We start from the raw sequence: 27,851 nt of genomic DNA, 5'->3' as shown, positions 1-27,851 counted from the left end.
GCGTCCGTTCGAGCGCCGAGGCAGGCAGCGGCGGACCCGCTTCCCCTTCCTTGGTACAAGAGCACTCCTTGCCCCTCCCTCAAGCCCCAAACCTGGGGAGGAGTTGTGCTGGCGCGCTTCCGGTGCAAGCCGGGAACCGCTCGGGTCATAGAGATGGCGGGGAGGCCCGGGCGGGTGGCCCTTCGCTGGCGGACCATAGAGACGAAGCGGAGGGACCCGGCCGCGGGCGGCCCCCTGGCGTTGCCCTCCTCCGCTCTCCGTCTCCGGCCGGACCCCCGAGAAGCATCCGCCCCGCGCGCCCCTGCCCCGCCCGGCGGCCCGTCCTCCGCTTCCCGCGCGCGTTCTTCCCCCGGTGGAGCGGAAGGCTCCGTCGGCTGGATTCCCGCGGCGGCGGGCCGGCGGAAGAGCTTGGGGCTGCAAAGCTCATCGCCCGCGGCGGCTGGTTCGGGAAGCCTCGGGCCGGGCTGGGACTGCTGGCCGCGCTGCCGGCGAGTCCCGCGTCTCCCGCAGAGGCTGCCGCGCTCTCGCCTCTTGCTCGGGCTCTGCGCTCTGCCGCGGCGCGGGCAGCCTCTGGGCAGGCTCGTTCTGGGGCTCGGCCGCTGCTGGCGAAACCTGGCTATAATCCTGCGTTACCTGGCAGGGATGTTTAACTTCCGGCCGAATAACTAACGTGCTTAGGAAGGTAATGAAGCGATAATGAAGGGGACGGAGAGTTAATGAGGTGAGGAGACGGTTGTCTCGCCGTTCGGCTCCGGGACTTCACAGGCTTTGAAGTCTAGGCGGAGCTGTGCTCCCTCCTGCCTCGGATGCCTCCGTCCTCCCGGGGGCTGCCCGTTGCTCCGAGCTCTTGGCTGTGTTTTGTCTGGCCCGGAGGCTGGCCACGAGCTCATTCCTTCCCACAGGGTCACAGCGGACCCTGTGAACGCAGGTTTGAACGCTGTGGTGCAAGCAGGGAGGAAGGAGAGTCAAAGCGAGCGATGTTACATCAGTTTTTTCCTCCCATCTTGCCCCTTTTAGGTGCCACCTTCTTCACCCAGCTTTGCAGAATAACTAGTTGGCATCCTCAAAAGGAGAAGCTGGCAAGCAAAGCCAAGCAGCAGAGAAGTTTCCAGCAGGTTAGTTCCGTGACTGACTGCATTCCCAGGACTCAAGGCGCTGCTTGCTTTGCTGGAAGGGTCTGGGGAATTCATAGCGTCCAGTGCGCACCGCCGTCCTTCTGGAGCAAAAGTCGAAGGGAGGCATTTCGGGTCCCGGCCCCGGGAAAGTCAAAGGGCCCGACCTTTCCCTGCTCTGCCCCCATGCCGGCAACTGTGTCGTCTTACAGACATTCCAGCAGCTGGAGCGGGGAGGGAAACGGGAGGATCTAGCCGAGAGAGAGAGAGGAAGCTAAATAAACAGAACCAGAGAAAGACTCCCACTCTAACATTCACTTCAGAACATCTGGGGAGCTACAGGATCGGAGGCTTCTGGGAAGGTGGTAAAGCACCCTTTGCCAATAGTGATGATGCCCCCATCTTGTCCCCGTGGGAATGGGCATATTTTAGGCTATCAGATCCTAAAGCAAGATCTCAGCATGCTGAGATTCACGGATGCCTCCTCCCCTGAAGGGACATGTCCGCTGGGCCTCGCCTTTGGCCTCTGATGTTTATTCCCAGGAAACCTCTCTGTACAGTGGCCCTCAGTTAAAGACTAAGATTAGGCTGTTCTCATCTTGGAATGTTACTGATGGTAATCTTTCTTTGTGTTGTCATGCTTTCCTGGAACGGAGAGTCCTCAGTGGGGTAAGACTCCTAGGCCACTTGCCCAAAGCCCACATTGATTTTGGATGGAGGGAATTTTTGGAAGCAATTGACATGTCTTACATCTTATCCCATACAAAAGGCTGATTCAGAAGGTCATAGCACTATATGTACAGTGAATTTAGCTATTCTGGGGGAGAAAACTATTCTTGCATCATATTCGCTGACATAGTTTAATAACATCCAACACTCGTTCATAAACATGCAATGAAGGGATGATTAAATTCCACCCTTTCATGAATTTTTAAATAATCCAGCTGTGAGTCATTAAAGAAGGTCAGCTGACTTGTCTCAGGCAAACTGGAATACAGGCCCTCACCCAGAAGGAAAAGCCTACAGCTGGGAATGTGCATTGGTGTCTTCCTGTATATTCAAGGGTAGTTCCAGGTACACAGGAGTCCAACACTTTGAGCCTTGGCATCTCCTCAGTTTTAAGAATTAGTACACACTGAGAGATGATCAACATTTGGAAGGAAGACAGATTCCTCCCCCTCTACTTTTAGGATGATGGATCAGACCAGGCTGAGACTTAATTGATATGGCAACCAGTCATGGCCTCTGAAGATGTTCTGTTAATTAAGCTTCCAGAAGCTCCCTGTGCTTGGCTTCCTGTTCTAACTAGGAGATGGAAAACCGTAATGAGCTAAGGGGAAGCAGACATGAGTTACTGTTTTCTTCTTGCATTTCTGATGTTTGAAGGGACCCTAGGAAAGCATCTGTGTATTGAGAACAGCTAACCCTGGCTTGATCCTTGCACTTGTTTCAGCTGGGCAGTGTTGGCTACTCTTGTTTAAAGAAGCCAGCATAAATTGAACAAGTTATTCAAGAGAGAACGATCACGAAGTTCCCAGCTTTGTTTCTCAGGAACAGAACCAGTATGCTGTTACTCTGGCTCATAGCTTACTGTTGCTTGTTCTCTGGATAACAGGAATTATGTTATCTTTGGAACCTTCACCTGATGCTGTCCAGATGTCATAGGATGGCACCTTCCAAAGACATGCAGCTCTTTGGCCTAGCTGTCTGGAAATTTGGGGAGGATGAGGAAGGCTAGTGGAATGGGAAATGACCTTGCTGGTTTGGAGCCATACCAAAATGGTGAGGGTGAGGGAGGGCCCCGTGCAAGGACACCGTTACTCCTTTGTCAGATAAGGGGGAACTTGTGGAGCAGATTGACAATAGGTTCAGGATGGTATTGACACCAAGCAAATAGTAACTTGTGAGATGTCCTGCCACGTGGTGTCGCATAGCCCACACAGGTCACCTATGAGAACCAACTTGGTTTTACTATCTGTGTCTATCATGTGAATTTACAGGGAACGTCTGGCTGGCCTCTGCTGGTGTCAGCATGTGAAATTAGATGGAAAGTTGGCCCTTTCCCCAGGTTCAATTTTTATGTGATACAGTGTGGTATCACTGGTGATGTGCTGTTGTGCCACCTGACAATATGAGGGAAATAATGCTCTCCTTGCTGTAGTATGGATGATAAGGAAGTATATGTGAAGGGCTTTGGATGCTTGAAAGAGTTACGGGAATGCCATGCATTGTTATCAATGGTCTTGCTGTATGGAACACGTGACAGAAATGAGCCAAGACTTAGGACTGTTTTTAAATTGTTGTAATATTATTATTAGAGCTTCAAGAATCTGTTCATTGCATCCTCAGGATGCTGCATGGAATAGCACCAGATGCTTCCATGGGAACGTTCACTGGTTAAAAGTCAGTATCTTCATGTGGAGATCCTCCTCTCTCATCCCCAACCCAGCCTGTGAGGGGGGCAGTGGGAAGGCCAAGGGCTGCCGGCAGAAGATGCTTTTCTTGGAGGAAAGAGGGGTGTCAAGGGTAAGTGAGGCACTGGCCATCTCCTGGGGTTTGGAACTGGTGAGGAAGCGTACCAAGGTGGAGAGGGCCTTGGCCACATCACTTCGAGCACCTTCATTAGCGAAGCAGTAGAGGATGGGATCTGCTACGCAGTTCAAGCTGGTGAAAGCCAGGGTGGTGTGGTAGACCACAAATATCTTCTCCTCAAAGCTACAGTCACAAGGCTTGCTCAGGTATACAGTGCTGCGGGAGAGCAGGATAACGTGATAGGGGGCAAAACAGAAGAGAAGGATAACGATCAGGCTGAGGGAGAGACGCTTGATCTTAGCCTTCTCCTGCTTCTCGGTGGAGATGTTGCCACGCACAGCCCTCAGGATTCCCTGGTAGGAGAAGAGCATCAGCATCCACGGGAAGAGGAAGCCTATGAAGATCCGATAGAGGTTCATCCATGCAACCCATTCTTCCATGGGATACTTCTCAAAGCAGAAAGTATGGTTGTAGCGATCGTGGAAGAGTTCGTTGTGAAACAGTGGGGCAGAGTTGGCCCCAATCTCAATTGTCCACACCACAACACTGATGGTCACCGCAGTCTTCACCCTCCGGAACTTGGCAAAGCGCAAAGGATGTGCCACAGCCAGATAGCGATCCACAGAGATGCAGCAGAGGAAGGCAATGCTGATGTAGATGTTAGTGTAAAAGATGAACCCAAACAACTTACAGGACTCCTGCCCGTGGATCCAGTTGTCATGGTGAAGGAAGTAATCGATCCAGAGGGGCAGGGTGGCAATGTAGAGCAGATCTGCAATGGAGAGATTCATCAGATAGATGCCCAGCTCATTCTTCTGCCTGACCTGCAGGTAGGCAGCCCAGAGTGCCATGCAGTTCGTGGGGAGCCCTAGAGTGATGACGATGATGTACAATGTGGGAGGGAAGAGGTGATCTATCTTGGAGTCCACAGGGCAGCTCCAGCTGGCTTGGCTTGTGTTGCACATCCTGGGGTGTATCTTCCTGGTCCTAGCTCAGAACAGGAGCTTGTGCGCCTGGGTGCGGTGTGTCCACAGAACCACACAGGCCATTGAAAGGAGGTTCCTGAAGCCGTCATGGAGCAAGATCTCCATCATCACACTCTAAACGGTGCCATTTACCTTTTCTGACCAGTCTCTCTGTCCTGTGATCGGGCTTTGCCCAGTGACGTTTCCTGCCTTTTCAGACCTGGGGGAGAGAATGAGACGTGTATTGACACTTGCTGCTTTTGGCCTTCTTCCTCGCCCAGTTCAGCGAGCAAAACTCTCCGAGGAGTTACACTGCGCACGTTTTGGGCCAGAGAGCAGAGGACGGTGGGAGCTGTGCCAGAGCATGGTTTGTACAAGAAAGACATCTGGTGCTTTCCTGGATTTTGAGTCTTAAAATAATAATAATTTTAAAAACAGAGTTGTAAAGAGCCATCAAGTCCAGCCCTTGCCCATTCAGTGCAGGAACCCAAACTGGAGCTTTCCTGACAAACAGCTGTTCAGCGTCTACTTGAACACCAACCGTATCCTTGCAGGGGAGTCCTTTAACTCCCACAGCTTTGGTTCCACTGTCAAATTGCTCCTACTCTTAGGGAACCTGCCTTCATGTTTATCTGGGATGGTAAAGAAAATGTGTGGCCTTATTCTGCAGCATTCTATCCCTCTCAGTTCTCTTTCTTCAAGACTAAACATATCCTCAGTGTCTCCTGGTAGAATCTGGTTTCCAGCCCTGATATTACATTTATATATATGCATTTGAAAAGGGTGGTACAGCTTCTGATGAGAGCTGAAAAGCCACAAAATACTCTTTCTCAGGACAGGGGAGGGCTCTGGGAGCTTCTGAGAACGGGGGGGGGGGGGGGTCATTGTCCCAGACAAAGTGCCTCAAGACTCTTTCCTACATTTACTACAACAAACAAACATGCCTGTGCACCATGCCTGCCTCTGAAAGCGCATCCCCTTTTCCATCAAGATTGGTGGCCCGAAGCTGAATCGCTGCCAGGAATGAAACCAGCACTGATGCTCTCCCAGGCGAGCAGCCAAAATGCTCCCAATCGGTCATTATCTGCTTGGCAGTTCTGGGAAGCAGGGACCATATGGAGGGGGTGCCCTCCCCCTTCTTGTCAATACAACACAGCAAAGGGGATGCGACCATTGCTTCCAGTTGCAGTGAACAGCCAGAACTAGGGCAAGGTTTCAGAAAACGCTCACCTCCCATCACCCTGAGCTTCCACACGCTCCTCCCCTTGCACGCCAGCCCTTTTTCTGGCTCATGGATAAATTGCCGAGACATTTGGCTTAGAGTCTGATGGGCAGAATAGTCACACGTTAGATTTTTCTCTGAATGCTTTTTCCCCCCATTTCAGATCAGTGTTTGGCAGCTTTTAAGATGTGTGGGTGCTGGCTGGAGAATTCTGGGAGTTGAAGTCCACACGTCTTAAGGTTGCCAAGATTGAAAAACACTGTTTTAAATATTCTGTACAAATATCCCAGTGGAAAGCAGGGGAGTTACTCCAGCTTCCATGTTCTTGCCCTTCTCCGCTTTAGCAGAGCGACAAAGTTCTAGGGTCCTACGAATTGCCTTATAGAGGCCAGTCGTTACACCAGGAGCAAACAGCCCGTGGCCCATGAGCTGTGCAGTCCCCCAGGCCCTCAGCATTGCGAGATCGTGCCTTGGAAGTTCAGCTTTGTTGCTGCTGTTACCATAAGGCGTGAGAGCAGGACTCAGAGACGTCACAAAATCCAGCTGCAGCCACTTCTGCTCGCCTACTGGGCACAACCCCTCAAAGCCCCCCAATTATCCTGACTTTCTGAATTAGCAATTGATGCATACTTAAGGTAACGCATTCAGGCAGTTGTGAGTGCTTATATTTTCAGGAACGGCTGCAGCTGTTGCAAAGTGTATAAGCATAAAAAGTGTAAAAGTAAGTGTGTAAATATAGGCATAAGCCAGCCCGACCTGGCATCGCCAGGTGCTCATGACCCTCGGCAGCATTGCAGGGCACGTGCATCTCTGAAAGGCTTCTGGGCTAAGCCATGCTTTTCGGCCATGCCACTTTTGGCGGCGTTCTACCTCCAGCCTGGATGAATGAAGAGCCTTCTCCATCACCACTTTTTTACTTGACCCCCCTAAAGGCCTCGAGTTCCTTTGGAATTCAAGCATTTCTCATCTGTCCTGCTCTGTTCAGGAATACGGGGCTGGTATTTTGATCATACTGTGGGTGGCACTAGAAATGATTGGGCTCTTAGTTAGTTGCACACCATGGGGTGAATCTTTGTTGTTCTCGCTTTATGTCAGAGATTTCTGCTTTGCCTTGCAATAGGCCCACCTACATTGTCTAAGAACCGCTTTATAACCAAGACTGAAGCTTAAAAGCAGGAGCAGCAAGTCCTTGTTAATAAGGAGTGTGCCAAGAAGGCTTGCTGCTTTCCCAAAGTGAGCAGTGGCGCAGCCAGACTGTCATTCTCGAGGGCTGTTCCAGGGTGTGGGTCCCGTGACGAAAGAGTCCCTCTGCAGCTGAGCTGGACGGGCTCAAAGGAAGATCCAGGAGAGCACCCAGCTTCCACAGGTGGTTCAGACCTGCGGGTGGGAGGAGCAGAGGGCACTTCTGAAGTCCTCTGCTTGGAGGCAGTGCGGAGCTTCAGAAGCGGGAAATGGTGCAGACTGGGAACCAGTCAGTGGAGCTGGCTGAAGTTCTGTCTGTGGTGTCCACACCCTGATCCAGACCAGCCAGCAGCAGCCTTGGCAGCGGCAGTTCCCAGACTCCACCACCTCTGCGCGCTCTGCGGGCCTTCTGTACGTGTGCCGCGGGAGTCTGCATCCGCGCGGGTAGATCCAGAGCTCTGTTCCAGGACTCTTGGTGCACGCGGGGCTCTATCAGCACAGCGTCTGCTGCTGCTGTGTCGTTTCTCAAGAAGTGGCAGGTTAACTCTATACAGAAAAGGCCCCTGAAAAATTAACGTTGACCTTATGTGAAGGCTTAATGCTTCTGGCTGGAACTGAAGGTCACGAGGACCCCCTTGCCTGCTAAGAGGGTTCCCAGAAGCTCTCCTGCCAAGTCCTGAAGGGCAGAGAATAAAGTGGAGATGGGCCGGCACTACCCACCAGCCCTGCCAGGATGTGGAAGGAGCAGCTGCACTCCACCTTCCCCAACTTAAAAGGTATGTCGGTCACAGGCTGCACCTGCCAGGGACCCTGGGCTCCCTGGATTCCGGGCCTCTTTCGCCCTTAAACCATGTTTCTTTCGCTAGCAGTATTTTCAGACGTGAGTAAGTACAGCTTCATCCTGTTGACAGCAAACAAGGAGCAAAATGGCCGTATGCACGCCAGGTCACTCTGCTGTGGTGCAGTTACCTTCGGCGCACTCGGACAGGACGCCAACAGAGAAGTTAATGGACCTGAAATCTCCAGAGCAAGTGCTACTAAAGAGGGAAAAGGGGGAGGGGGTTCTTGAAAAAGGACAAATCCCACCTAATGCAGTCTCCATCAGCTTCTTCCAACTTGCACGACCCTCAGCCAGCAGGGGGTGCTGGGTCAGAGGCCAGACTCTTTTATTTTCTGCCCTGTAAGAGGTGGGGAAAGGAGCACGGCAGGGCTGTATACTCTCACCCTACCTATTCAACTTGTGCGCAGAACTCATAATGCGACAAGCTGGGCTTGAGGAATCCAAGGCTGGGGTTAAGATTGCTGGAAGAAACATTAACAGTCTCAGATATGCAGATGATACCACTTTGATGGCTGAAAGCGAGGAGGAACTGAGGAGCCTTATGATGAAGGTGAAAGAAGAAAGTGCAAAAGCTGGCTTGCAGCTAAACCTAAAAAAAACCAAGATTATGGCGACCAGCTTGATGGATAACTGGCAAATAGAGGGAGAAAATGTAGAAGCAGTGAAAGACTTTGTATTTCTAGGTGCGAAGATTACTGCAGATGCTGACTGCAGTCAGGAAATCAGAAGACGCTTAATCCTTGGGAGAAGAGCAATGACCAATCTCGATAAAATAGTTAAGAGCAGAGACATCACACTGACAACAAAGGTCCGCATAGTTAAAGCAATGGTGTTCCCCGTAGTAACATATGGCTGCGAGAGCTGGACCATAAGGAAGGCTGAGAGAAGGAAGATGGATGCTTTTGAACTGTGGTGCTGGAGGAAAATCCTAAGAGTGCCTTGGACTGCAAGAAGATCAAACCAGTCCATCCTCCAGGAAATAAAGCCAGACTGCTCCCTTGAGGGAACGATATTAAAGGCAAAACTGAAATACTTTGGCCACATAATGAGAAGACAGGACACCCTGGAGAAGATGCTGATGCTGGGGAGAGTGGAGGGCAAAAGGAAGAGGGGCCGACCGAGGGCAAGGTGGACGGATGACATTCTAGAGGTGACGGACTCATCCCTGGGGGAGCTGGGGGTGGTGACAACTGACAGGAAGCTCTGGCATGGGCTGGTCCATGAAGTCACAAAGAGTCGGAAGCAACTGAACGAATTTAAAAAAAAAGGTGGGGCATTGGGAAGAGGGTCCATGAAGTCACGAAGAGTCGGAAGCGACTAAACGAATAAACAACAACAACAATTGGGAAGAGGGCAGGATGTGGCTAGGGTTCTCAGTTGGCATGCTGGGAAGGAGTGGGCCCTTTTGAGTAGGGAGGAATGGGGACTGGGGGCAAGACTGACTGATTCTGGGCTGGAGGTATGACACCAGAGGAAGGGAAGGGCCAAGGATTTTCCTCTCGTTTCCCAAATCTGAGGAGTGCAATCAATCCTCAAAATCATTTTATCTTTGGAAGAAAGGGAAAGCGACATTTTGCTTCCACCAGAAGTGTGGCGTGGAGCCTTTGAAGGAGGACAGTCCAGAGCTGCCGAGAATTCCTGGGACTGCAGGAGATGTGTCCAGCCCCCCCACCCCCCTTCCTGGTGCTGCTGTCTGTGGGATCCAGCAGCTCAGCTGCTTGCAGCTCAGATGGCCATCCTAGAAACAAAGCTCCAGCCTCTGGGAGAGGGCTTTTCATGTCTCCCTTTGAGCAGCAGCTAACTGCTGGAGGATAAGAAGGTCAGGAGGAGGCAGGGCAGGAACTGCCAAAGACCTGTTGTGGGCACACCAAGGTGAGAACCCAGCATTATCCAGGACCCGCAGGAGGAGTTAGGCTACTGCTGGCCAGGCATTCTGAGTAAATATGCGTGGGGGGGTTCCGTCAACTTGGTGGAAAAGCCCAGTGGCTCAAATCTTGCTGCCCAATGTGTACCTTCTATTCATTAAAGCAGCAAAACAACATTAGGGTTGATGAGAAACACACCTTGCAGATACTTAAATTTTCCCCAACGTCTATAATTCCTATGACATTCCCCGGCCCCCAGACTTCACTCCAGCATTTTCTCCAGTTTGGGTTGCTGTGGAGATGCAGGGAGATCAAAGGCTTTCTATGGAAATCATACTGTTCATGGGAACCCCAACTGGCCATTTGCCTTTTTCATCTTTAAGAGCCTGGGCATTGCCTCCCTCGACTGCCTTGGGCGTTGTCCCATCAAGAAGAAATGAGACCATAAAAGGGATTTATTGGGCGGGGGTGGGGAGTCTGAGGCCTCCTTGATTGCCCAAGTGATTAAGTGGGTGATCCTAGCAACAGAAGGCTAAAACCTGGGAGCCCATTCCTAGTCAGCAGCCTCAGCCCTGATTGCTCGCTGCTCTGAGCCACTGTGAAATGGAGGAGAAGCAGAGGCTGGGAGTGTGGATCATTGTCCCAGGGCAGTTAGGGGTGGGGCAGGGGGCAGGAGGGGGCAGACCGCAGCCCAAGGGAAGAGCGCTGCTCTTGTGTGACTGGATGAAGACCAACGACAGCAGCAAGTTCCAGACTGACCCTCTCGGTTGGTTGAAACTGGATGCTCACTTAGGTTTCTGAGAGGTCTCCCCAAATTGGGACTGAACAGCCATAGCACGATGAGTGTGCAGAGTCTCTGACACCCTCGGACACATCTCCTGCAGTCCCAAGAATACTCGGCAGCTCTGGACTGTCCTCCTTCAAAGGCTCCACGCCACACTTCTGGTGGAAGCAAAATGTCGCTTTCCCTTTCTTCCAAAGATAAAATGATTTTGAGGATTGATTGCGCTCCCCAGATTTGGGAAACGAGAGGAAAATCCTTGGCCCTTCCCTTCCTCTGGTGTCATACCTCCAGCCCAGAGACCATCCTTCCTGCGACCCCTCGGACTGTTCGTGCACGCAGGTGACCAGTGGCCCAAATTCAGCGTCACAAGCCCTTCTGAACAGGTATGGAGCACCTTTTGGAAAGAAAGTCCTGATGGTGAGGGCTGAGCCGGGGAGTCAACGTCGTGCTGTTAATGCCATCCGTTTGTTGGAACGGGACAGATTTTAAAAGAAATCGGAGCATTTTGTTAACAATTAACGAATTAAAGCTCCAGCTCAGCATGTATGCCAGAACTCACACGTGGCAGAAGGGCTGCCTTAGAGACGGGACAAGGAGAGAGAAAGGGAATGGGGGACAGGTCTGTGTCCCTCCGGACATTGGCTTCTTCTATTACCGGCCCAAATGCAATTAAGACATACGGCACCGGATTACAGCTTCCACCTGCTTCTAAACAGGCTCAGGAGCCAGCAGCTGGCAGATGTTCTCTGCTGCCTGGAAAGAAAGTGGCCAGCCCTGCCCCTGGCCACCATCCCTACAAAGTTCTGGCCCAGTACTTCAGAAGCAGTATCCTAAAGGAGTTCCCCTGTCATCGCTCATCACAGGCAGGCTGGGCAGAATTTCAAGAGAGGAAACGAGTTGCGAGGTGAGAATGGAGCCACGCCTCTGCAGAAGAGCACCTTCCCCTTGCTCCTGAGAAAAGACAACCTGCCCAAGAAGGATGTCTTCCTTCGGAGGAGTTGCAGTACAAGCGCTGACTCGAAGCCAGGCATCTCTGTGGGGAGCCTCGTAACAGCCATAAGAGAGCAGGAAGAGGTTGGACAGGGAAAATCCCCCCTTCTGCAGAATTACTCAAATTAAGTGCAGGACAAGGGCCTTCTGTCAGGTGTTCCTTCTCAGCTGCTTCCTCCCTCCCTCCCTCTTACTTGGTTTGCACGATGCCTAGATCCAAGTCCCTGACCGTCCACGCTGTTCCTGTTAACAGGGCCTGGGTTCAAGCCTCCCAGACCTTCCTTCTGGCCATGTTGCAAAGATGAAATAGAGGGCCCCCCAACCAGGTACAAAATGGGTCAGTCCACAGTGTTCTTTCGTACATGGAATCTCAGCTTGCTCTCCTGGGTCCTCGCTGTGAAGCTCAGTCACCCCAAGGATGCTAGTGATCCCTAGGGACTTAGTGTTGCACCCCTGGCACTTCCTCCTCTCTTTTAATACCTGCAGACGTGAAACAGAAAAGTTTCTGGCCCCCTCAAATTCACAGATAATGGTAGAAAGACTGGTGGGCTAGAAGGTACTTTGGGGGCATCGCTGTCCTCAGCTGGGCATAGGTAGCATTCAGATGAAAATGGAGGAGAAGGGAGAAAATGCGAAGCACAAGGCCACGTGGCCATGAAGTCCAAAAAGTGGCTTGTGACAGCTCTGTTGACTGTTAGGGGAGCACAGAAATAAGCGTCATGCTTTTCTTGAATGCACAGTGGCTTCTGCAGAGGGGTCGCAGGCTGCTGTGTTTGCATAACACACTTCACCTGATCAGTTAAAAACCTGGCAGCTTTGTTAATTGCTTAGCTCCTCTGAGGCTTAACGTGCGTGAACCAAGCCCTGTTTGTTTACTTTCTGATTCAATGTGTTTTGCAAATTCAAAAAGAAAAAAAAAGAAAAATAATTCAAGGTAAGTGTCTTGTGCAAATGCAGCCAAACTGGACTTTTTGAACCCATCACTATTTGACATCAGTGTTTAAGATTTTCCCCCCTTTCTGTGTGCATGTCTGAGATTTGTGGGCCTGCAATAGAAGCATGAAGGGAAAACCAGGCTGAGAAAGTTGCCTCAATTCCTGGAGAGTCAGAAATGAAATGAACTGACACAGAGTGCTTCCTCTATTCCTAAGTGCCCACCCATTCCCTGTAAAGCTGCAACCACAGGTAATCCTTAGAGGGCTGAACATTTTCTGCCATGTTAAACACACTGGGTCCCTTCCAAACCGACAAGCTATTGCTCCCAACCAGACATTTTGCAATGAGTTCTTCATTTCCTCCGCGGATATGGTAGGGGAAAAAGTGACTGGAAAACACTGGAGGATGAGGAGGGGGAAGACAGCACATCTGGATGGCATCTTCACATTCCGTAACGAAGCCGAGCAATTGCATGAGCAAAGCTTTACCTCTGGGCATCTGGGGGGGGTTGGCTGTGAGGCTCCCCTCTGGGGGAGAGAGGCCCCCAAGCATACGGATGCTGCTTTGCAAAGTGGGGGGGCCTGGTGAGGTCTGCCTCCCCTCGTCTCTAGCCCATCAGGTGCCTCTCCCTGTCCTCCACCTGCCAGTAACAGTCTGCGCTCAGACCTCAATTTGATTATTGTGCCACGAGCCTATTTATATCCCGGAAATGGGCACACTGGTTCGTTTCTGACAGCAGCTTCAGAAGCAGCTGCTCGGTGGATGGACAGATGGGGTCAGGAGAGCCCAAATTTTCCTCTGGCTCTCAGCAAGGCGCCCAGGAGTTGGGTGTGTGTGTGTGTGCTGTGGGGCTATTGCTGCTACTTCACCAGAGGGAGTAAAAGATGGCCTATTGGGGGGGGGGGCTGCTGACTGTGGAGGTGCAGCAGGTGAGTCTCGTCCAGGGCTGGTCTGCTTTCAGGAGAGGAGCAGCTATTTTTTCCTCAGTCCACGGTGGGAGATAGGTTTGGCAGAGGGCTTCGGTGTCTGTAATAACTGGACGGAGAGGTGGAAAGGTACAAAAAAATCTTAAAGAAGCCTGTTTCTTAGATAGCTCTCAAGAGCCCTTGTGAAGGGAAGGAAACATATTTTCAGTTTCAAAATTAGGCACAGAACGAGAAGAACTTGCATGCGTACAAATCTGGACAGCCTCTTCTGAATCAGTTTTATTGGTGGGTTTTGCTTTTTGAGTGATGAAACCATACGGGCTTCCTGGAGAACAGCAGTTTTTTTACGCAGCTTCCTCAGAAGAACAGTGGGGAGCAGGCAGATGAACTGTCCTGCTCTCGGTTTCCCAGATTCCAGCCAAGCTGCCAGTTCCCTGCGTCAGGGATTTTCATCCCCGGACGTGTTTGGGTGGGTCTGACAAGCACCTACCTGGCTAATCTACAGTCTGGGTAAATAACCACGTCTGGGAGTTCATGCAGGCCTGAGCTTGACCACGCTCCCAGGCCCTGTGGTGCTCCTCGTGCAGTGCGTGGGGAGGGGGGCTTGATGAAACGCATCCCTTAATTGATGGGCTAATTGGTTCTGGTTTGCTCAGCTGGTTGATTGGTGGGAGGGAGGCAGGAATTTTGCTCACTTAGGCTGCAGTAGGGTGGACAGCCTTACTGTTCTTTCCATAAAGGAGGTTTAGGGATAGGAACGTCAATTTAAGATGAATCCATTAGAATCTCTTACTTTGTAAAAATAGTTTTGTTGAACTTGTAAACTTAAACAAGATTAGCTTATACAGATTCAGGCAATCTGAGTACATGAAGGTGGCCAAAAGGCGTTACAGGTCCCACTGCTACCTGAGGGGGAAGTGAGGCAGGCTTCCATTGCTAAGCCTGGTGCCCCTTTTACCTCTAGCTAAGTTCAATCCAAATGTCGGCCAGGGGGCATGCACCCCCACACACACACACACACCCACACCTCTGATTCTCCACTGAGCCAGGCCCTTGGTCTGTGTACCACGTTTTGCCCCCATGGCTGGCAGCAGCTCAGTCTTCTCTGGACCTGGATCTTTCAGCAGGGGCCAGGGCTGAACCCGCTGCTTTCCCCACTGAGCTGGGTGCCAGGTCTCCCTTAGAGTCAGCCTGTGTGTTCCCGGACTAGCCCTGACGGGGGGGGGGGGGTGTTCCAGCAAACACATGGCTCTGGAACAGCCAGCCAGATCCGGGCCAAGGGGCTGCAACTTCTCATTTCACAGTGAAAGATTTGGGTGAAAGTTGCGGTCCTTTTCTCACCTTCCCCCCTGGCAAAATGCCTTGTCCGAGCACATCAGCCCTTCCATCTGATCAGACCTGCTCCGTGCAAACAATTTGGTCCAAAATGCTCCATCCTGCAGCCAGTCCCCTTCCTGGCTCCAGACTCTGCCTAATCTCCTACCTGCCTCTTGGTCCCATCCCCCCACCCCACCCCCGGCTCGGATGGGCCAAGCTGCACTTGGCTGGGTCCTCACCTCCCCACCCTTGGTCTTCCTCGAGGAACGTCTGGCTGGATGGCCCTAAACCTCCACCCTCCCTGCCTTCCTCCTTATGGCACAGTAGGGATTGCTCGCTCTTGGAGCCCATGGGGTGTCCCTGAGACCTCTCAGCCAGGGAAAAAGGCCCTGGCTGTGTTCACACAAGAGATTTCCCCAGGTCTTAGCAACTTGTCTGTGCACAAAATGCTGGGCTTGATTTGTCTTAACCACGGTTAGGTGTTGTGCGTCTGCTGCTGAGGGGTCTCTGAGCCAGTTAGCATACAATTCCACCAATGGGGCATGCCCAGCGAGTGGGTTAATACAATAACCCAGTTAACTGTGCTGTGTGAACACTGAGAGCCCAGGCATCCTAGACTGGAGATGCTCGTGATTTCCAGCCATCCCTTGCTTTATGCAGTTTTCATTGATTTCACCTAAAAATACAAACAGATTGAGAACCTGCTGCCAACTCCTTTGCAGGGCTATTGTTCTGCAGAACAGTTGGAGAGTGAGGGCCACTACCTTGAGCCCTGGAGCAAAGCCAGGATATCAGTCTGAGAGAGACACAAATAACCCTTATTGGGGTGGGAGGAGAGTTTTATCCCTGCATCCAAGTCATTCTGACAACTTATCTGCCTTTCTGGCTAAAATTACGATGGAGCCCTGTTGCCTTCTGGGCAGTCATGGATTACTTGCATCTCTACCATGTTCTGGAGCCTCCAGTTCTCCTGTCAGATCCCAGAACTTTTCTCTTATTATTACTGTCCTAAAGGATTATTAGCATTAAATCCTTGTCTAGCCTGTTTCGCCAGATAAGAGTCTCATAAAGAAGGTTGTATCATATTTTTTAAAGGTCCAGCATTGACATAATGTTAAATATGTTACTAGTTCAAATAACCAATAAAGCAACAATAAGGTAGCACTAGCAGGTAAAACCTTAGCTGGAAATGTAATAAAGCCTGCAGAAGGCTCACAGAGAGAGGCGGAGGGAACTTCCTAGAGGGACATTCTAGAAACGTGGAGCGTTCCAGAAAAGGCTCTGTCCGGAGGACTCGGCCATGGTGGGTGGATGGCGGTAAACTCCAAGGGGCGATCGAGCAAGCAAGCAAGCCCCTGCCCCACCATTCCCCTGCAAGAGTTACCCCAGGTTGCCTCCCTCCCAGAGCCAGCTTGGGACCGATGTAAGCAGTCAGGATGTTCCTGCCCGGCAGGCATATGGCAGGGGGGACAGTGTGGCCCGAACGAGAGAGAAACGTGTGGCGGCTGACTCTGTCCCGCCTCTGTGTGCTCTATGATTTTAAAATTGCATTTGTACTGATTTCATTATTGCCTGAAACTCCATTATTTGTTTGTATTATTGGTACAATTCTGTTAGCCATGCTGAGAGTCAGTAATAATGAAAATATAAATACATTTGGAAGGGTCGGGGGGGGGGCTGTCTTCCTCCTCGGTGCGCCATTTCCTGCTCCCCTCCCAGCACTTCAAGTCTCCCGAGTGAGCTGCATGGGGAGTTGGAGCCCAGAGCAGAGCCTCTGTCCACGTGGCCCGTGTGGGGAGAAGACCCACGGTTAAAAGCCCGCCGCGTGGGGGTTGTCGGGTGTGCCTGAGCTCCTTGGCCCTGACCGCCCGCATCTCCTGGCCTCCCACATGTTCCACGGGGAGGCCCAGGAAGGGGGCTTCTGACGGGGGTGAGAAGCAAGGCAGGCTTGGGCTCCAGTCAGAGCTGGAGCAGGTGGGTCTGGCCTTGCGCCCAGTCAGCCGGGATATGTCTGCGAGAGCCCCATGGGGTTGGGTCAGTTCGGTGGAGGAGAGGGGACGTCAGAACCAGAACGGGGGCTGGGTCCAGCCTCCGCCTTGGTGGCCCTCATCTGACCTCAGTGGCCAAGGGGGCCAAAAGTCAAAGGAACTTGGGGCAGAGCTCCCTCCCTCCCAAGACGGGCATCTTCACCTCGCCCTTCCACTGCTGGGGACTCGAAGAGGGAGGGGACCCCAGCGAGTCCAGGCTCCCTTTGAGACCCCTGTTTAGAGTGAGGCTGCCAAAGAGTTTCTTTTGTTGAAGACGGACGGAAAACTGCCCTCGGCCAGTTGCTCCACCTGAAGCGTCTTTCCTACCTGCACCAGCCTCCCTCTGATCAGCTGCAGGCTAGAAGGTTCTTCACTCTGCCCCCCCATCTCACCCCCCAGTTGACTGAAAAAGAATTCTGCTGCTCCTGGAATCTTACTAATTTTTTACCAGGAGTTGAGTTCGCCTCAAGGGCAGCTTCCCCCGAACTGGTGCCTGGGAAAGATGCTCCAGGGAGGGCTGCTGGAGGCCCAATTCCCGCCAGGACCTTTTTACAGCCAGCCTCTGCAAAGTGCTCTTTCCTCCACTCGGAGCAAACAAACCGCTAAGCTCAAGTCGCTACCTGGGCAGAGAGCAAAATGCCGCCTGGCGGGCTTGGGCCCCAGGACCAATCTCCCTATTTCCTCCCGCAGGCCGTTAAAAGAAGCCATTAAAGGGCCAAGGGAAATGGAGCCTTTCGAAGAGGATTTGGAGGGAGAATGCGATCTGCCCAGGACCCAACGTTCAAGGCCTCACGCGGCACAGGGCTTGCGGGATCTTGGGGGACACCAGCCTTGTCTACCTCACAGGACTGTTGTGAAGGTAAGAACAAGGGGAGACGTTCTGGTCAACTAACAGCCAGAGGAAAGGCAGGCAGGGAGGCCACCAGGGGATGCCTGGGTCTCCAAACCCTTTCCGACTCTCAGGTGGTGGAGGAAAAGCACTCCTTACATGCTCCAAGGCCCTCTTTAGTCTCTCTCGGCAAAGCCAGTGCTCAGCTCCTGCAAAGCCCAGGGAAGTGCCGGGGAAGCACCCCCTTCAGCCCCCTCCTCCTCCGAAACCAGGCGGTCCCACTCCTACCCACTCCCAGGTCCTGGCTGTGCCAGGCAGGCAGATGCTCACGGTTGAGGCTTCCCCGGGGAGGTCGCCGCTGCCTCCACCGGTGGGGTCCGCAGGCTTCTCCCAGGCGGCGGCGCCACGGAGGGGGCGCGGGGCTGTCGCTCACGCCGCCGGCGGGGCATCCTGCCGGGCTTCCATCGGGATCTCCGGCGGGGCGGGTGGGTCCTCGCGCGCTCGCCCGCTCGCCGCCCGGCTCAGCCCGGAGTGAGCTGCGGCGGCGACGGCCGCCCGAGGACCTTCTCGGCGCGGCGCCTTCCCTGGAGCCAGCCTCTCGGGGCGGGGAGCCGCTTAACCCGCTCGCTGCCGGGCTCTCCCGGGTCGCCCCGCCGGTCCCGACTCCGGTCCTGCCGGTTAACCCTTCAGGTGCCGACCGGAGCGAAGACGGCAGCCCTCCCTGCGGACTAGCGCCTGCCGGAACCGGCGGGCGAGCTCCTGGGCCGAATCCAAAGGGGCGCGGCGGTGTTCCGGGGTGAGGTAGTGATGGCGGGGGCGCGTTGATCCACAGGTGCAAGGTGAACTTGTGGCTGGCAGCGGGGAGGGGGAGCCGAGCTGGAAGAACCCTTTCTTGCCGGCGGAGGGGGAGCAGAGCTCGAGGGGCCCGGTCAAGCTCGGGATCCCCTCCTCACAGCTCCTCTGCGCACACGCACGCACATCCTTTGCATCCTGACGATCCGGGCAAGCTCTGCTCCCCCCTGCTCCTTTCCTCCCGCCAACCTCGCCCGGCCCCCTCGGGGATTCACCCGCGGCTGGGACGCCCCACAGGAACCCAGCCGGCGACCCGCTGCGGGTGGGGATGGGGGGGACGAGGCCACAATTGGCCTCTGGGAGCCGCTGGCCGGGCTGCGGCACCAACGATCGCTGGGCTGATCCGGCCGGCAGCGTTTCTTCTCCAGCAAAGGGTTCGACCTGCCGAGTTTCTGCCTGCATGCCAGAGAGATAGGCCGCTGTGGCGGGCAGCAGCTGCTTAGCGCTCCCCGCATCATTATTTGACCCTTTAGTGCCAGGGATTCAGAGGAGAAGGGCCTCTGCCTGTGAATGCCTCACATAGGTGCTGGGGCAGGTGCCTGGAGAGAGCCCTCCTCTCCCGCGTCCCCAATTTTCCCAATCCCCTTTCCGGCCTTCAAGGCCAAGGGCCGCAGCATCTTGTGGCACGGAGAAGCAGTGCCCCAGCAAGGTGTCGGAGGCCTGGCCCTCACCAACCTCTCCAATCTCTGGAAGGGGCTGCCTCTCAGAGGAAGCCGCCACTCGGCTGGGCCCCGTGTCCTGGGAGGCTCCTGGCTAAGGAGCCAGCCAGCGAGGATGCTCAGAGAGCCTCCGGTGAGACCCAGCCTCTGTCTGGTGACCCTGCGTGCCTCCCCCCATGAGCCACCAGCGTGCAGTGGCCACAAAGAGCTGCAGTACAGAAAAGGCAAGGAGGTCAGCCTCGGCGGAGGCCTCATGCAGGAAGGGTGTTCCTGCTGCCGTGCAGCTCCATCCCCCAATCCCAGCAGAGGGCAGGAAGAGGCTCCTTCCGTTATGAGCAAGTCCCTGCCTTGGCCTTGGCCTTGGCCTTGGCCTCATCCACTTCCCAAAATAAGGCCGCCTTCCTTTCCAGCGCCCTGCCCCAATTCCCGCCCTTTCTTTAGCTCTCCTCCTTCCATCACCTTCAAGGGACCCGCCCCCTTGGCCCCTGGCAAAATGGGGGGGGGGTCTGCTGCCCAGAGGGCTAAGAGGCTCTGGAGAGCCCCCGGATTGTGCATGTGGAAAAGGCCCCGGACTCCCAGCTGGGTGATGGGGAAGGAAGGCAGAGGAGCCAGGCCGGAATGGCAAAACCTTCTGGCTTCCTTTGGTGCCTTGACTTGGTGGGGAAGAAGCAACAAGAGAGTCAGGAGATAATCCTGTTTGGGGCTGTGGCTTCTGAGCCATAATATTTTAATAGTAGAGTGGCCTGGAAGCCTTACCTGTGCCTATTTAAAGACGTTCCCATGATTCACCCTCAGCCCTTGAAGGGCAGTGGAATAAAAATCCAAGCAGAGAGAAACCAAGGGAAACAAACACACCTTTCTCCCGCCTTGTGTGTGTACACACCCACCCACCCACCCATGGCTTCTATATTTATATCCCACACTTCGTTTGCATTCTAGGGGCAAAAGATTGTGGCTAGAAATGACATGCACCCACATAAAGGAAGACCTCCTGTCCACCCCCATTTTATTTTGTTTATTTACTTACTATCCCACCTCTATTATTTTTGTAAATAACTGAAGGCAGCGAACATACCAAATACTCCTTCCTCCTCCTGTTTTCCCCACAACAGCCACCCTGTGAGGTGAGCTGGGCTTGAGAGGGAGGGACTGGCCCAAAGATACCCAGCTGGCTTTCCTGCCTGAGGCAAGACTAGAACTCACAGCCTCCTGGTTTCTAGCCTGGCACCTTAACCGCTAGACCAAACTGGCTCTCATTAAAAATTATCCTCGTTAAAAAACAGTGAAGTAGGTCAAACTGAGAAAGGTTTCAACCCAGGTTTCTTTAGTCCGTGTCTGAGGGTAGCTGTCTTTGCACAATATGCTTGCCCGTGGTTCCTTCAACCACAGCTTACAAGTGGATCCAAAGTTTGCACTTGCACAATACACTGAACCACAACCAGCCACATGGTTGGATTTCTACAGCATACAAGGTCAATGTGAGACTGGTCATCTGGAGTTCAGTGTGTTGTGTGAACACAGCCCTGGAGACTTCCTGCATTCTGATGTTGCTCAACGCTGCCCTCTGGAGTCTCTTGGGGCTTTCTGCCTTTGCAGTGAGGCTGGAATAAGGATAAAACACTCTCCTCTCCAAAAACCATTCTGTGAGGGAGGTTGGGCTGCCCCAAAGATCCCTTTGGTTTCCATTTATTTGTTTGTTTGTTTGTTTATTTATTTTCGTGTGTGTGTGTGTGTATGTGTGTGTGTGTATAAAAGGTTTTTAAGAAAGAAAAGAAAAACTAATACAAACTAATATAAAGTAAGAAAAAGAAAAAAATCAAAGAGTAAGCTAAAAGTGGAAGAAAGGAAAAAAAATAGAAAAATAGAAAGGAAAAAAGAGACCTTTTCCTGGCTTCTGAATCATGGGCACCCCGTGATTCCACTCCTGTCCTTGCTTTGGCCAAAAAAGCAGCTCTTATCAACAAGGATTTAATGTGACTGTCTCTGCCCCAGAACAGTTTTCCACATCAGTGCTTACCTTTGGACCATTTGCAATGAATCCTCTCAGTTGTCTTTCCAAACTGGATGCCCTCTAGTTGTGTTGGAAGACGACACCGTTCCCAGAATTCTGCAAGGGGTAGCACGACAAGACTGGAGGCCATCAGGCTGAGGGACCTGATTCTGCAGTGATCACCCCAAGCATACCTGGCCACAGCCTCGCTGAAGCTCAGCAGGTCTGCCCGGAGTTTGCTGAGACCTTCAGCATTGGATGGAGCAACGATGGGCCACGAATGCCATATGCCAGTGTTTCTCAACCGTGGCAGCTTGAAGATGGGTGGACCTCAACTCCCAGAATTCCCCAGCCAGCCGGCCGGCTGGGGAATTCTGGGAGTTGAGGTCCACCCATCTTCAAGCTGCCACGGTTGAGAAACACTGCAGTATACAATAGGACAGTTGAGGCCCACATTTGGAGGAGGAGTGAAGAACTCTGAGTATATTGGGAGAGCATTTTCAAGACCCTCCCACCCACCCCCAGCTGGGGCTAGACCCCTGCTGTCCAGCCCAAACACCGTTGGCAGTGCAGCTCCGCTCCAGGCCCGGATTGTTCTGGCAGCAAATGCTGAGCCCTGGCTAAGCCGGGACTTGGGGCCGCTCTTTGTTTTCCTTCTGCAGCGTCTTCAGGGAAGCGTGACAGGATATCAGCCCAGCCGCAGGACCCGAGCCAGCTCAGTGTCCGGACGCTGCGCTCAGAAGCTGCTCATTAATAAGTCAGAGGAAGTAGAAGACAGGACGGCTTGCAAAGATCCCAGAGCAACTTAAGATCAAATTTGGCACCCTGCGTAAAGCCTTCAGCTGCAGCAGAGAAAACGGGAGACTTGACATGGGGGGGGGGGAGAAGAAGGCAACAGCAGGGCCCTCCATCCAAAGGCTCCCTGGCCAGCACCAGAGGCGGCAGGTAGGAATGCCAGGTGGGCCACCCCTCCTTCCTTTTCAAGCAGCCAGGTGCTAACTGGGGCGGGGGGGTCTCTCCTGTTCACTGAAATGGACCAAGTCTTGGAAGCCTGCTTCAGTGTGTGTGTGTGGGGGGAGAACCTGCCTCCTTGGGAGGAAGTCCCAGGGAGTCCCACGTGTGCCACCCCAAAGGCCCTGTCCCTGGGCCCCTTGGCCTCACCAGTTGGAGTGGCTGCCTGTTCATGCCCCTCAGGCTAATCAGAGGCCGGGGTGGGGGGTCCCGGGCGAGATCCTCTGGCTCCCAAGCGGAGCACGTTCTGTTACTCGATAGGAAGAGCACCCAAGCAGCCCGAGACGTGATGCCCGGGGCTCTTCGAGAGCTCTCTGACGGGGGGGGGCAAGGGGGGATCAATCACAGTATGGAAGAGCTCCTTTGGGGTGGGAGGAGCCGGAGGGGGCTGGAACAGTCTCTTCGTTGCCTTGCTGGACCAGACCCATTTCGCATGGAATTGCTCCCCAAAGGTGCCAGCCTGCTCGCCCCCCTGCCTGCCAGGAGCACAGGGCATCGTTTCCCGAAGGGCCCGACATTCAGGGACCGGAGGAGGGTCCCTTCTGCCCTGGGGAGACGCAGGAGTCTGGTCTCTCCTGAGCCACGCAGCGCACTCCTCGCCTAGCCAACCCCTTCCAGATTTCGGGTTTCAATCCTCACCTGGTCCAGCCACCACGATGCTGGGCAATGCTGGCTGGGGGTGATGGGAGCTGTAGTCCAAGCGGCTGGAAGCTTGGGAAAGGCAGGTCTGGACTAGGGGCACGTACGGTTCTGGCTGGAAGCCGTTCTCCAGGATCTCGGTCAGAGGGAAGGCAATTTTTCCGTGTTCCTTCAGAGCTTCACCAGAGAGGTTGGCGGAAACAGGGCCGTTAGTTTGCGGAGCGGGCGTTCTTCCACTGAGCTTCAGCCCCAGTAAAGTTGCCCATAACTCTTAGAGGGCCCACGTGAAGCGCTGCCAGCCGCTGCCTCTGGGGCTAATGACCTTCCAAGCAAGGGGGGGCCGGGGGGGCGTGCGGCCTCGCCTTTCTTTTGAGGAGGGAGTTCACCTGCCTGCTTCTTCCTGGAAAAGCCCAGGGCAGTGACAGTAAAAGGACAAGCTTTTCAGGTTGAGGCAAAGAGGGAAAAACGGCATGGACTTTTCCTCATGCAGTAGTTCTAGGCAGGGCTGTGTAAGAGCCCTGAGGCTAGAGATTTGAAATGTCAGGAGGGAGGAATCCCAAACGGACAAACATGGTTTTGTCTTACTGCAGCGTTCTCCGCCCTAACCCAATGGACGGAGACCCCCGGGATGCGTTGGAGGGCCCCAGAAGAAGCCCCCCTGGGTACGTGTGTCAGTCAGATGTGGCTGGCTTAGGGAAGTGTCCCGGGTTGGCCTCCCAAAGGGCATGATCCCGCAAAGAGGCGGCGGTGGTCACGTGGGCTGGGGACGCGAGGGAGGGAGGCCAGGGCCCCCGGCCAGGGTCACAGCTGCGACGGCTGTCGAAGGCTCTCCCCCCAGATGCGTAACGGCTGACATTTTTTCCCACCAAGAGTAACCCATGCTCTGCTGTATGGGACTGTTTGGAATTTTAATCCCACCCTTCAAAACACTGGCAGTTCCTAGCAGTTGTTTCATTTTTTTTTTTAGATTCTTTACCCTGTCTTTATTATTTTTATAAATAACTCAAGGCGGCAAACATACCTAGTACTCCTTCCTCCTCCTGTTTTCCCCACAACAGCCACCCTGTGAGGTGAGCTGGGCTGAGAGGGAGGGACTGGCCCGAGGTCACCCAGCCGGCTTCCATGCCTAAGGCAGGACTGGCACTGGACTGGTTCCTAGCCTGGGGCCTTCACCACTGGACCGAACGGCTCCCTTTTTGTTTGTTTATTTATTGACATCTCTGATTCCACTTTTTCTCCCTACCTTAGCCCTAGGGCTAGGGCTAGGGCTAGGCAGAGAGATTGATAGCTGCCCAGTGCGATGGATGAACCGGCCAGCTTTTATCCACCACTGGCCCACAGCCCATGTGAGAAGCCGGTTTTTCCATTAGGAGCCAACCAGCAGGGCTGGCTGGGGAATTCCGGGGGGTGAAGCCCACCCGGAGTTGCTGAGGCTGAGGAACGCTGGGCTAGAGCCCTGCAAAGCCTGGGGCTATGTCTAAACGCAGCTTGACAATGAGCCAAGCGCCATCTCTTTCACATCCGTTTTTGAAACAAAATGCTGATTTACCCACTTCCAAACAGCTGCCTTTCCCCACAGTGAAGTGACCTGGAGGCGACTTTGTTCTACTTCACTTATTTTGAATGGTGATTAAATTGGCCAACCAGTTCCACCTCAGTTTGCTTGAGAAAAGGCAGCTCCAGCAGCAACTCAGGAAGAGATGGGGGGCGGGGGGGGAGGGGGCAGCCTGCCACTCAAGCAATCCCTTTCCACTACGAACTCTTCCAAGCTTTCCTTTTCTTCCCTCCAGTTGCTTGGAAACCCAGTGGGCGCTTCCGGGGTGCCGGTAAGAGCACAGTTATTAATTGAGGCTCCAGCTGGGACATCGCCCCCACCCCAGAACAGCCTGAGGGCCTTCTCTCGAGTCCTGCCCCGCTTGCAGTCAGCACAAAGGCACTGACAGCGTTTGGGCGAGATCCAGTTCCCCGCAGCTGGTTTAGGCAGTGACCTTTGCATCTCCTCCGAGCGTTTTCCCTTTTAATAAGAAACCAGCAGAAGGGACACCCCTGAGTGAGCAGAACAGCCATGGCACTGGCATAAATTGCCAACCAGAGAGCACACAAGAGGCCACTGCCAGGCAGCTTCAGTGTCACGTTGGCCTGGTGGAGGTGATCCCGATACCTGCCTTCTGTACGAGATTCCCTTCAAGCAGCCGAGGCACTGCGGTCGTGCGATCCCGTGGAAGAGGAGGGTGAGAAAGGGGTCCTCAGAGCATACTAGGAGCGCACAGTGCTTGTCAGGAAATGCCACTTCCCATGCACAAGGCCTTCCCATAATACTCAGAGCAACCCTTTCTCAGCAAAAGTCCCTTTGTGCTTAAAACCCAGAGCTTCCCCTGTGCAGCTTGGCCCGCTTTATTTCTTGCCACAACCTTTATGTCCTCCTTTGCTTCATCCTGGTTTTCGAAGGCGACTTGTAATCTTCAGTTACTTTTATTTGCCTGAATTTGGAACAAGTTAGAAGCACCCCACCGAAAGGGAGGGACATCGTGGATGTCAAATATGGGGATGAACACATCCAGCCAATTTTTCATCGGGCTGGTTCAGATTAGTCTTCCCCGACTGCCGGCCCTCAAGGTGGTTTGAACTACAATTCCCGTAATTCTCCACCAGGTCACCTGGTGGGTAGCGATGAACGTCCGCGAAATGTCCCTGGAACGAAGCAAGGGCAAGTCATGTTCACGCTGCTGCTTCAAAGGAGCATGAAATCACCAGCTGACATCACTGAAATGAGACTTTCTTAATTCAACGACCCCTCGAAGGCACCAAGTTGGGGAAGAGAGACTCAGATACCATGGAAGGGGCCAGCAATAGAAATTCATTTTTGCAACTCTCCCTACAAGGAGCTGCAGTCTCCCTTCCCCAAACTCCCGTTTCTGGCCGGTCTCATCCCCACGGGTCTATGCCGAAGGTCCACCCATCAGGCACTCGCATCTGGCACATAGTGTCATTTTAAAACCTTCCAGTGGCCCTTGGCTTTCTTTCTACCTTGGACCCTGAAATGCCCCAAACTGCAGCAAAGCAGAAGCGTTAATCCAGCCAACGCGGCAACCAAGAGCAGGGCAGGCAGTTGGCGCAGGTTGCCGTTCCTCTTCAGGGCTTGAAGGGTGTGGAAAGCTGCATCCCCCACACAGGGCCGGGTGGGACGTAAGCTTTTCCACAGAAGGTGATGCGCCAGTTGGCCCAGTTGGGTTGCTGGGAGAGGGGAGCCTGGAGCACAGCAGGGCCCTAAGCCCTGCTCTGGCCAGCTGCTCCCACCTCTCCTTGTGTCCAGGGCCTGATTTTTTCTGCACCTGCTTCCAGCAGGGCCCCCGCAATCACCCTTCTCCTGGAGCCGTCTTACACGTGAGCCTTGACGTGCGCTTGGCTGCAACCTTCGGTCAGGGAGCAGCTGAGATGAGCCTTTGCGTGCCTGCCAGGCCTTCTACTCGCCTGCCTCTCCGAAGCCGCTTGTTTAAACGCTCCCTGTGAAGTTTGTTTAAGGTTCAAAAGTTGCCCCTGACAATGACATTTATTCACAAGAGGCAGCGCATGTTCTTCTACCTCTTTTATTGGATTTTATTCTTACTAAACAACTTCCTAGGCTCCAGCACCTTTTCTTTGGAAAATACAGAAGACAGTCATGCTATGCCACTCTAAGTGCCACCCATCCCCACTGCCAGATGATGCATCTGAAGTTGCCAATGGCCTGCAAGCCCCCCGCCCGCCAAATGGCCCAAACCACCCGAGTGTCCAGGGCAGAGCACCATCACCCTGGGCTGAAACTGTGACTCTGCTGACACGACACGGCAGAAAGGAGGCGCCCTCAGCTTCTCCCCAGCACCCTGAGGGCATGTTCTGGGCTCCCCCTCCCCCTGTACAGACAACATCCCCCTTCTTTCCCACTATCAGCCGTGGAGCAGAGCCCCCCAGCTTCGCATCTCTGCTGCCCAAGAGGAAGGGGCTTTGGCCCACCTTCTGCATCAAGAGGAGCTTGTCTGGGCAGAGGACCCAAGTCCTGGCCTCTCCCCCACTTTGCCTCCCTCCTTCCCTCCAGCCTTGCCTTCCTGCTGGTCCCACCTCTGCCCTCTTGTCCAGCCTGGCAAACCCAGCCAGAGGGAGGGTCAGGCGGTTCGGGTTAGATAAGAGAAGGCGGGTCCTTGTAAAGCAGGGAAGGAGGGGGGGAATGGTGGCGATGCTTTAACGCTGGGGAGGAATCCACGGAGACAAACAAGGAGAGATTTAAACCAGGGCAAAGAAAGCTCTTGAGCACATCCAGCTTTCTCCATTGGTCTTCGTGGAAATATTGTGCTCCACTGGACCAGAGGAGCTTGAGTTGTCAGGGTGGGGAGGTTGTGTTGTAAGATGGGAGGCAGGCTGGAGAAAGGGGCGATGGGGGGAATGCCAGGAGGGCTCCTTGCCTGAACAAGCACCTCTTTTTATGCAGAAATTGGACCCTGCAAACAGGGCAGTCAGCACAGCACCTGGGTGGGTGGGTGTGCATGCGTGTGCCCACAATGCTGCCATCCCGACAAGGGCAAGCTACACAGCCTGAGGGTGAAAGAGGAGCCGACTCCTGGCCTTGCCATCTCCACTCCTGCCTGTGCTGCCTTTCCCCCAGGTGGCTGGTGAACACCGGAGGCAAAGCCAGCTTCCTCCCACCTAGGAGCTTAGTATCCCAGGAAAAGTCTCCCGTGTTCCCATCTGATTTGGGGTCAAGGCAGTGGGCGGTTCGCCTGTGCCAAGCAGCATTATTTCGCCTAGCCCACTTCTTGGGAGGAGGCCGGAGGTGGGAGGGGCAGGGACCCCAACTCTTTTTTGCCCAGCAAGGCAGCTTCTGCCCTGCCTCCAGGAAGCTGGATTCTGACTGAGCAGCTGGGAAGCAGAGGAGGGAAGGAACATGGGCTGGGTACAAAGGAGGGAGGGGAAGGGAGGGGAAGGGCCACCTTCTGCATGCTAAGAGAACAAGGAGGCTCTTCAGTTCCAGGATCCTGCCTTGCCCCCCGTCTCCCCTCCCTCCCAGGGAAGGTGAGGAAGGGCAGCCACTGGGGCAGGCCCCGCTTCTGCTTTCAGCCTCCCTTCCGGGAACCGTACCGCGAGTGCCCTCTTCTGGCAGTGCAGGGGGGCGGAGAAAAAGCACGGATTGCAGGGAAA

At 53.9% G+C, this 27,851-nt stretch overlaps 1 protein-coding gene and 1 long non-coding RNA gene across 2 annotated transcripts; one reads left to right on the top strand and one right to left on the bottom strand.

Annotated features, from left to right (window-relative positions):
* Positions 1 to 174: 174 nt before the first annotated feature.
* On the top strand, positions 175 to 21,956 carry LOC134503278 (uncharacterized). Its single transcript, XR_010068526.1, has 4 exons — positions 175 to 682; positions 1,018 to 1,115; positions 17,390 to 17,558; positions 21,692 to 21,956. It is a non-coding gene; the product is annotated as an uncharacterized LOC134503278 (long non-coding RNA).
* On the bottom strand, positions 3,232 to 4,784 carry GPR4 (G protein-coupled receptor 4). Its single transcript, XM_063312027.1, has one exon. It carries the CDS (start codon positions 4,607 to 4,609, stop codon positions 3,503 to 3,505), a length of 1,107 nt encoding a protein of 368 aa, XP_063168097.1. The 5' UTR covers positions 4,610 to 4,784; the 3' UTR covers positions 3,232 to 3,502.
* Positions 21,957 to 27,851: the final 5,895 nt, after the last annotated feature.

Source organism: Candoia aspera, chromosome 10 (genome assembly GCF_035149785.1).
Source record: "Candoia aspera isolate rCanAsp1 chromosome 10, rCanAsp1.hap2, whole genome shotgun sequence".
Classification (NCBI taxonomy): domain Eukaryota; kingdom Metazoa; phylum Chordata; class Lepidosauria; order Squamata; family Boidae; genus Candoia; species Candoia aspera.
The sequence above is the reverse complement of the archived record's forward strand: the minus strand, read 5'-3'. Positions and strand labels throughout refer to the sequence as shown.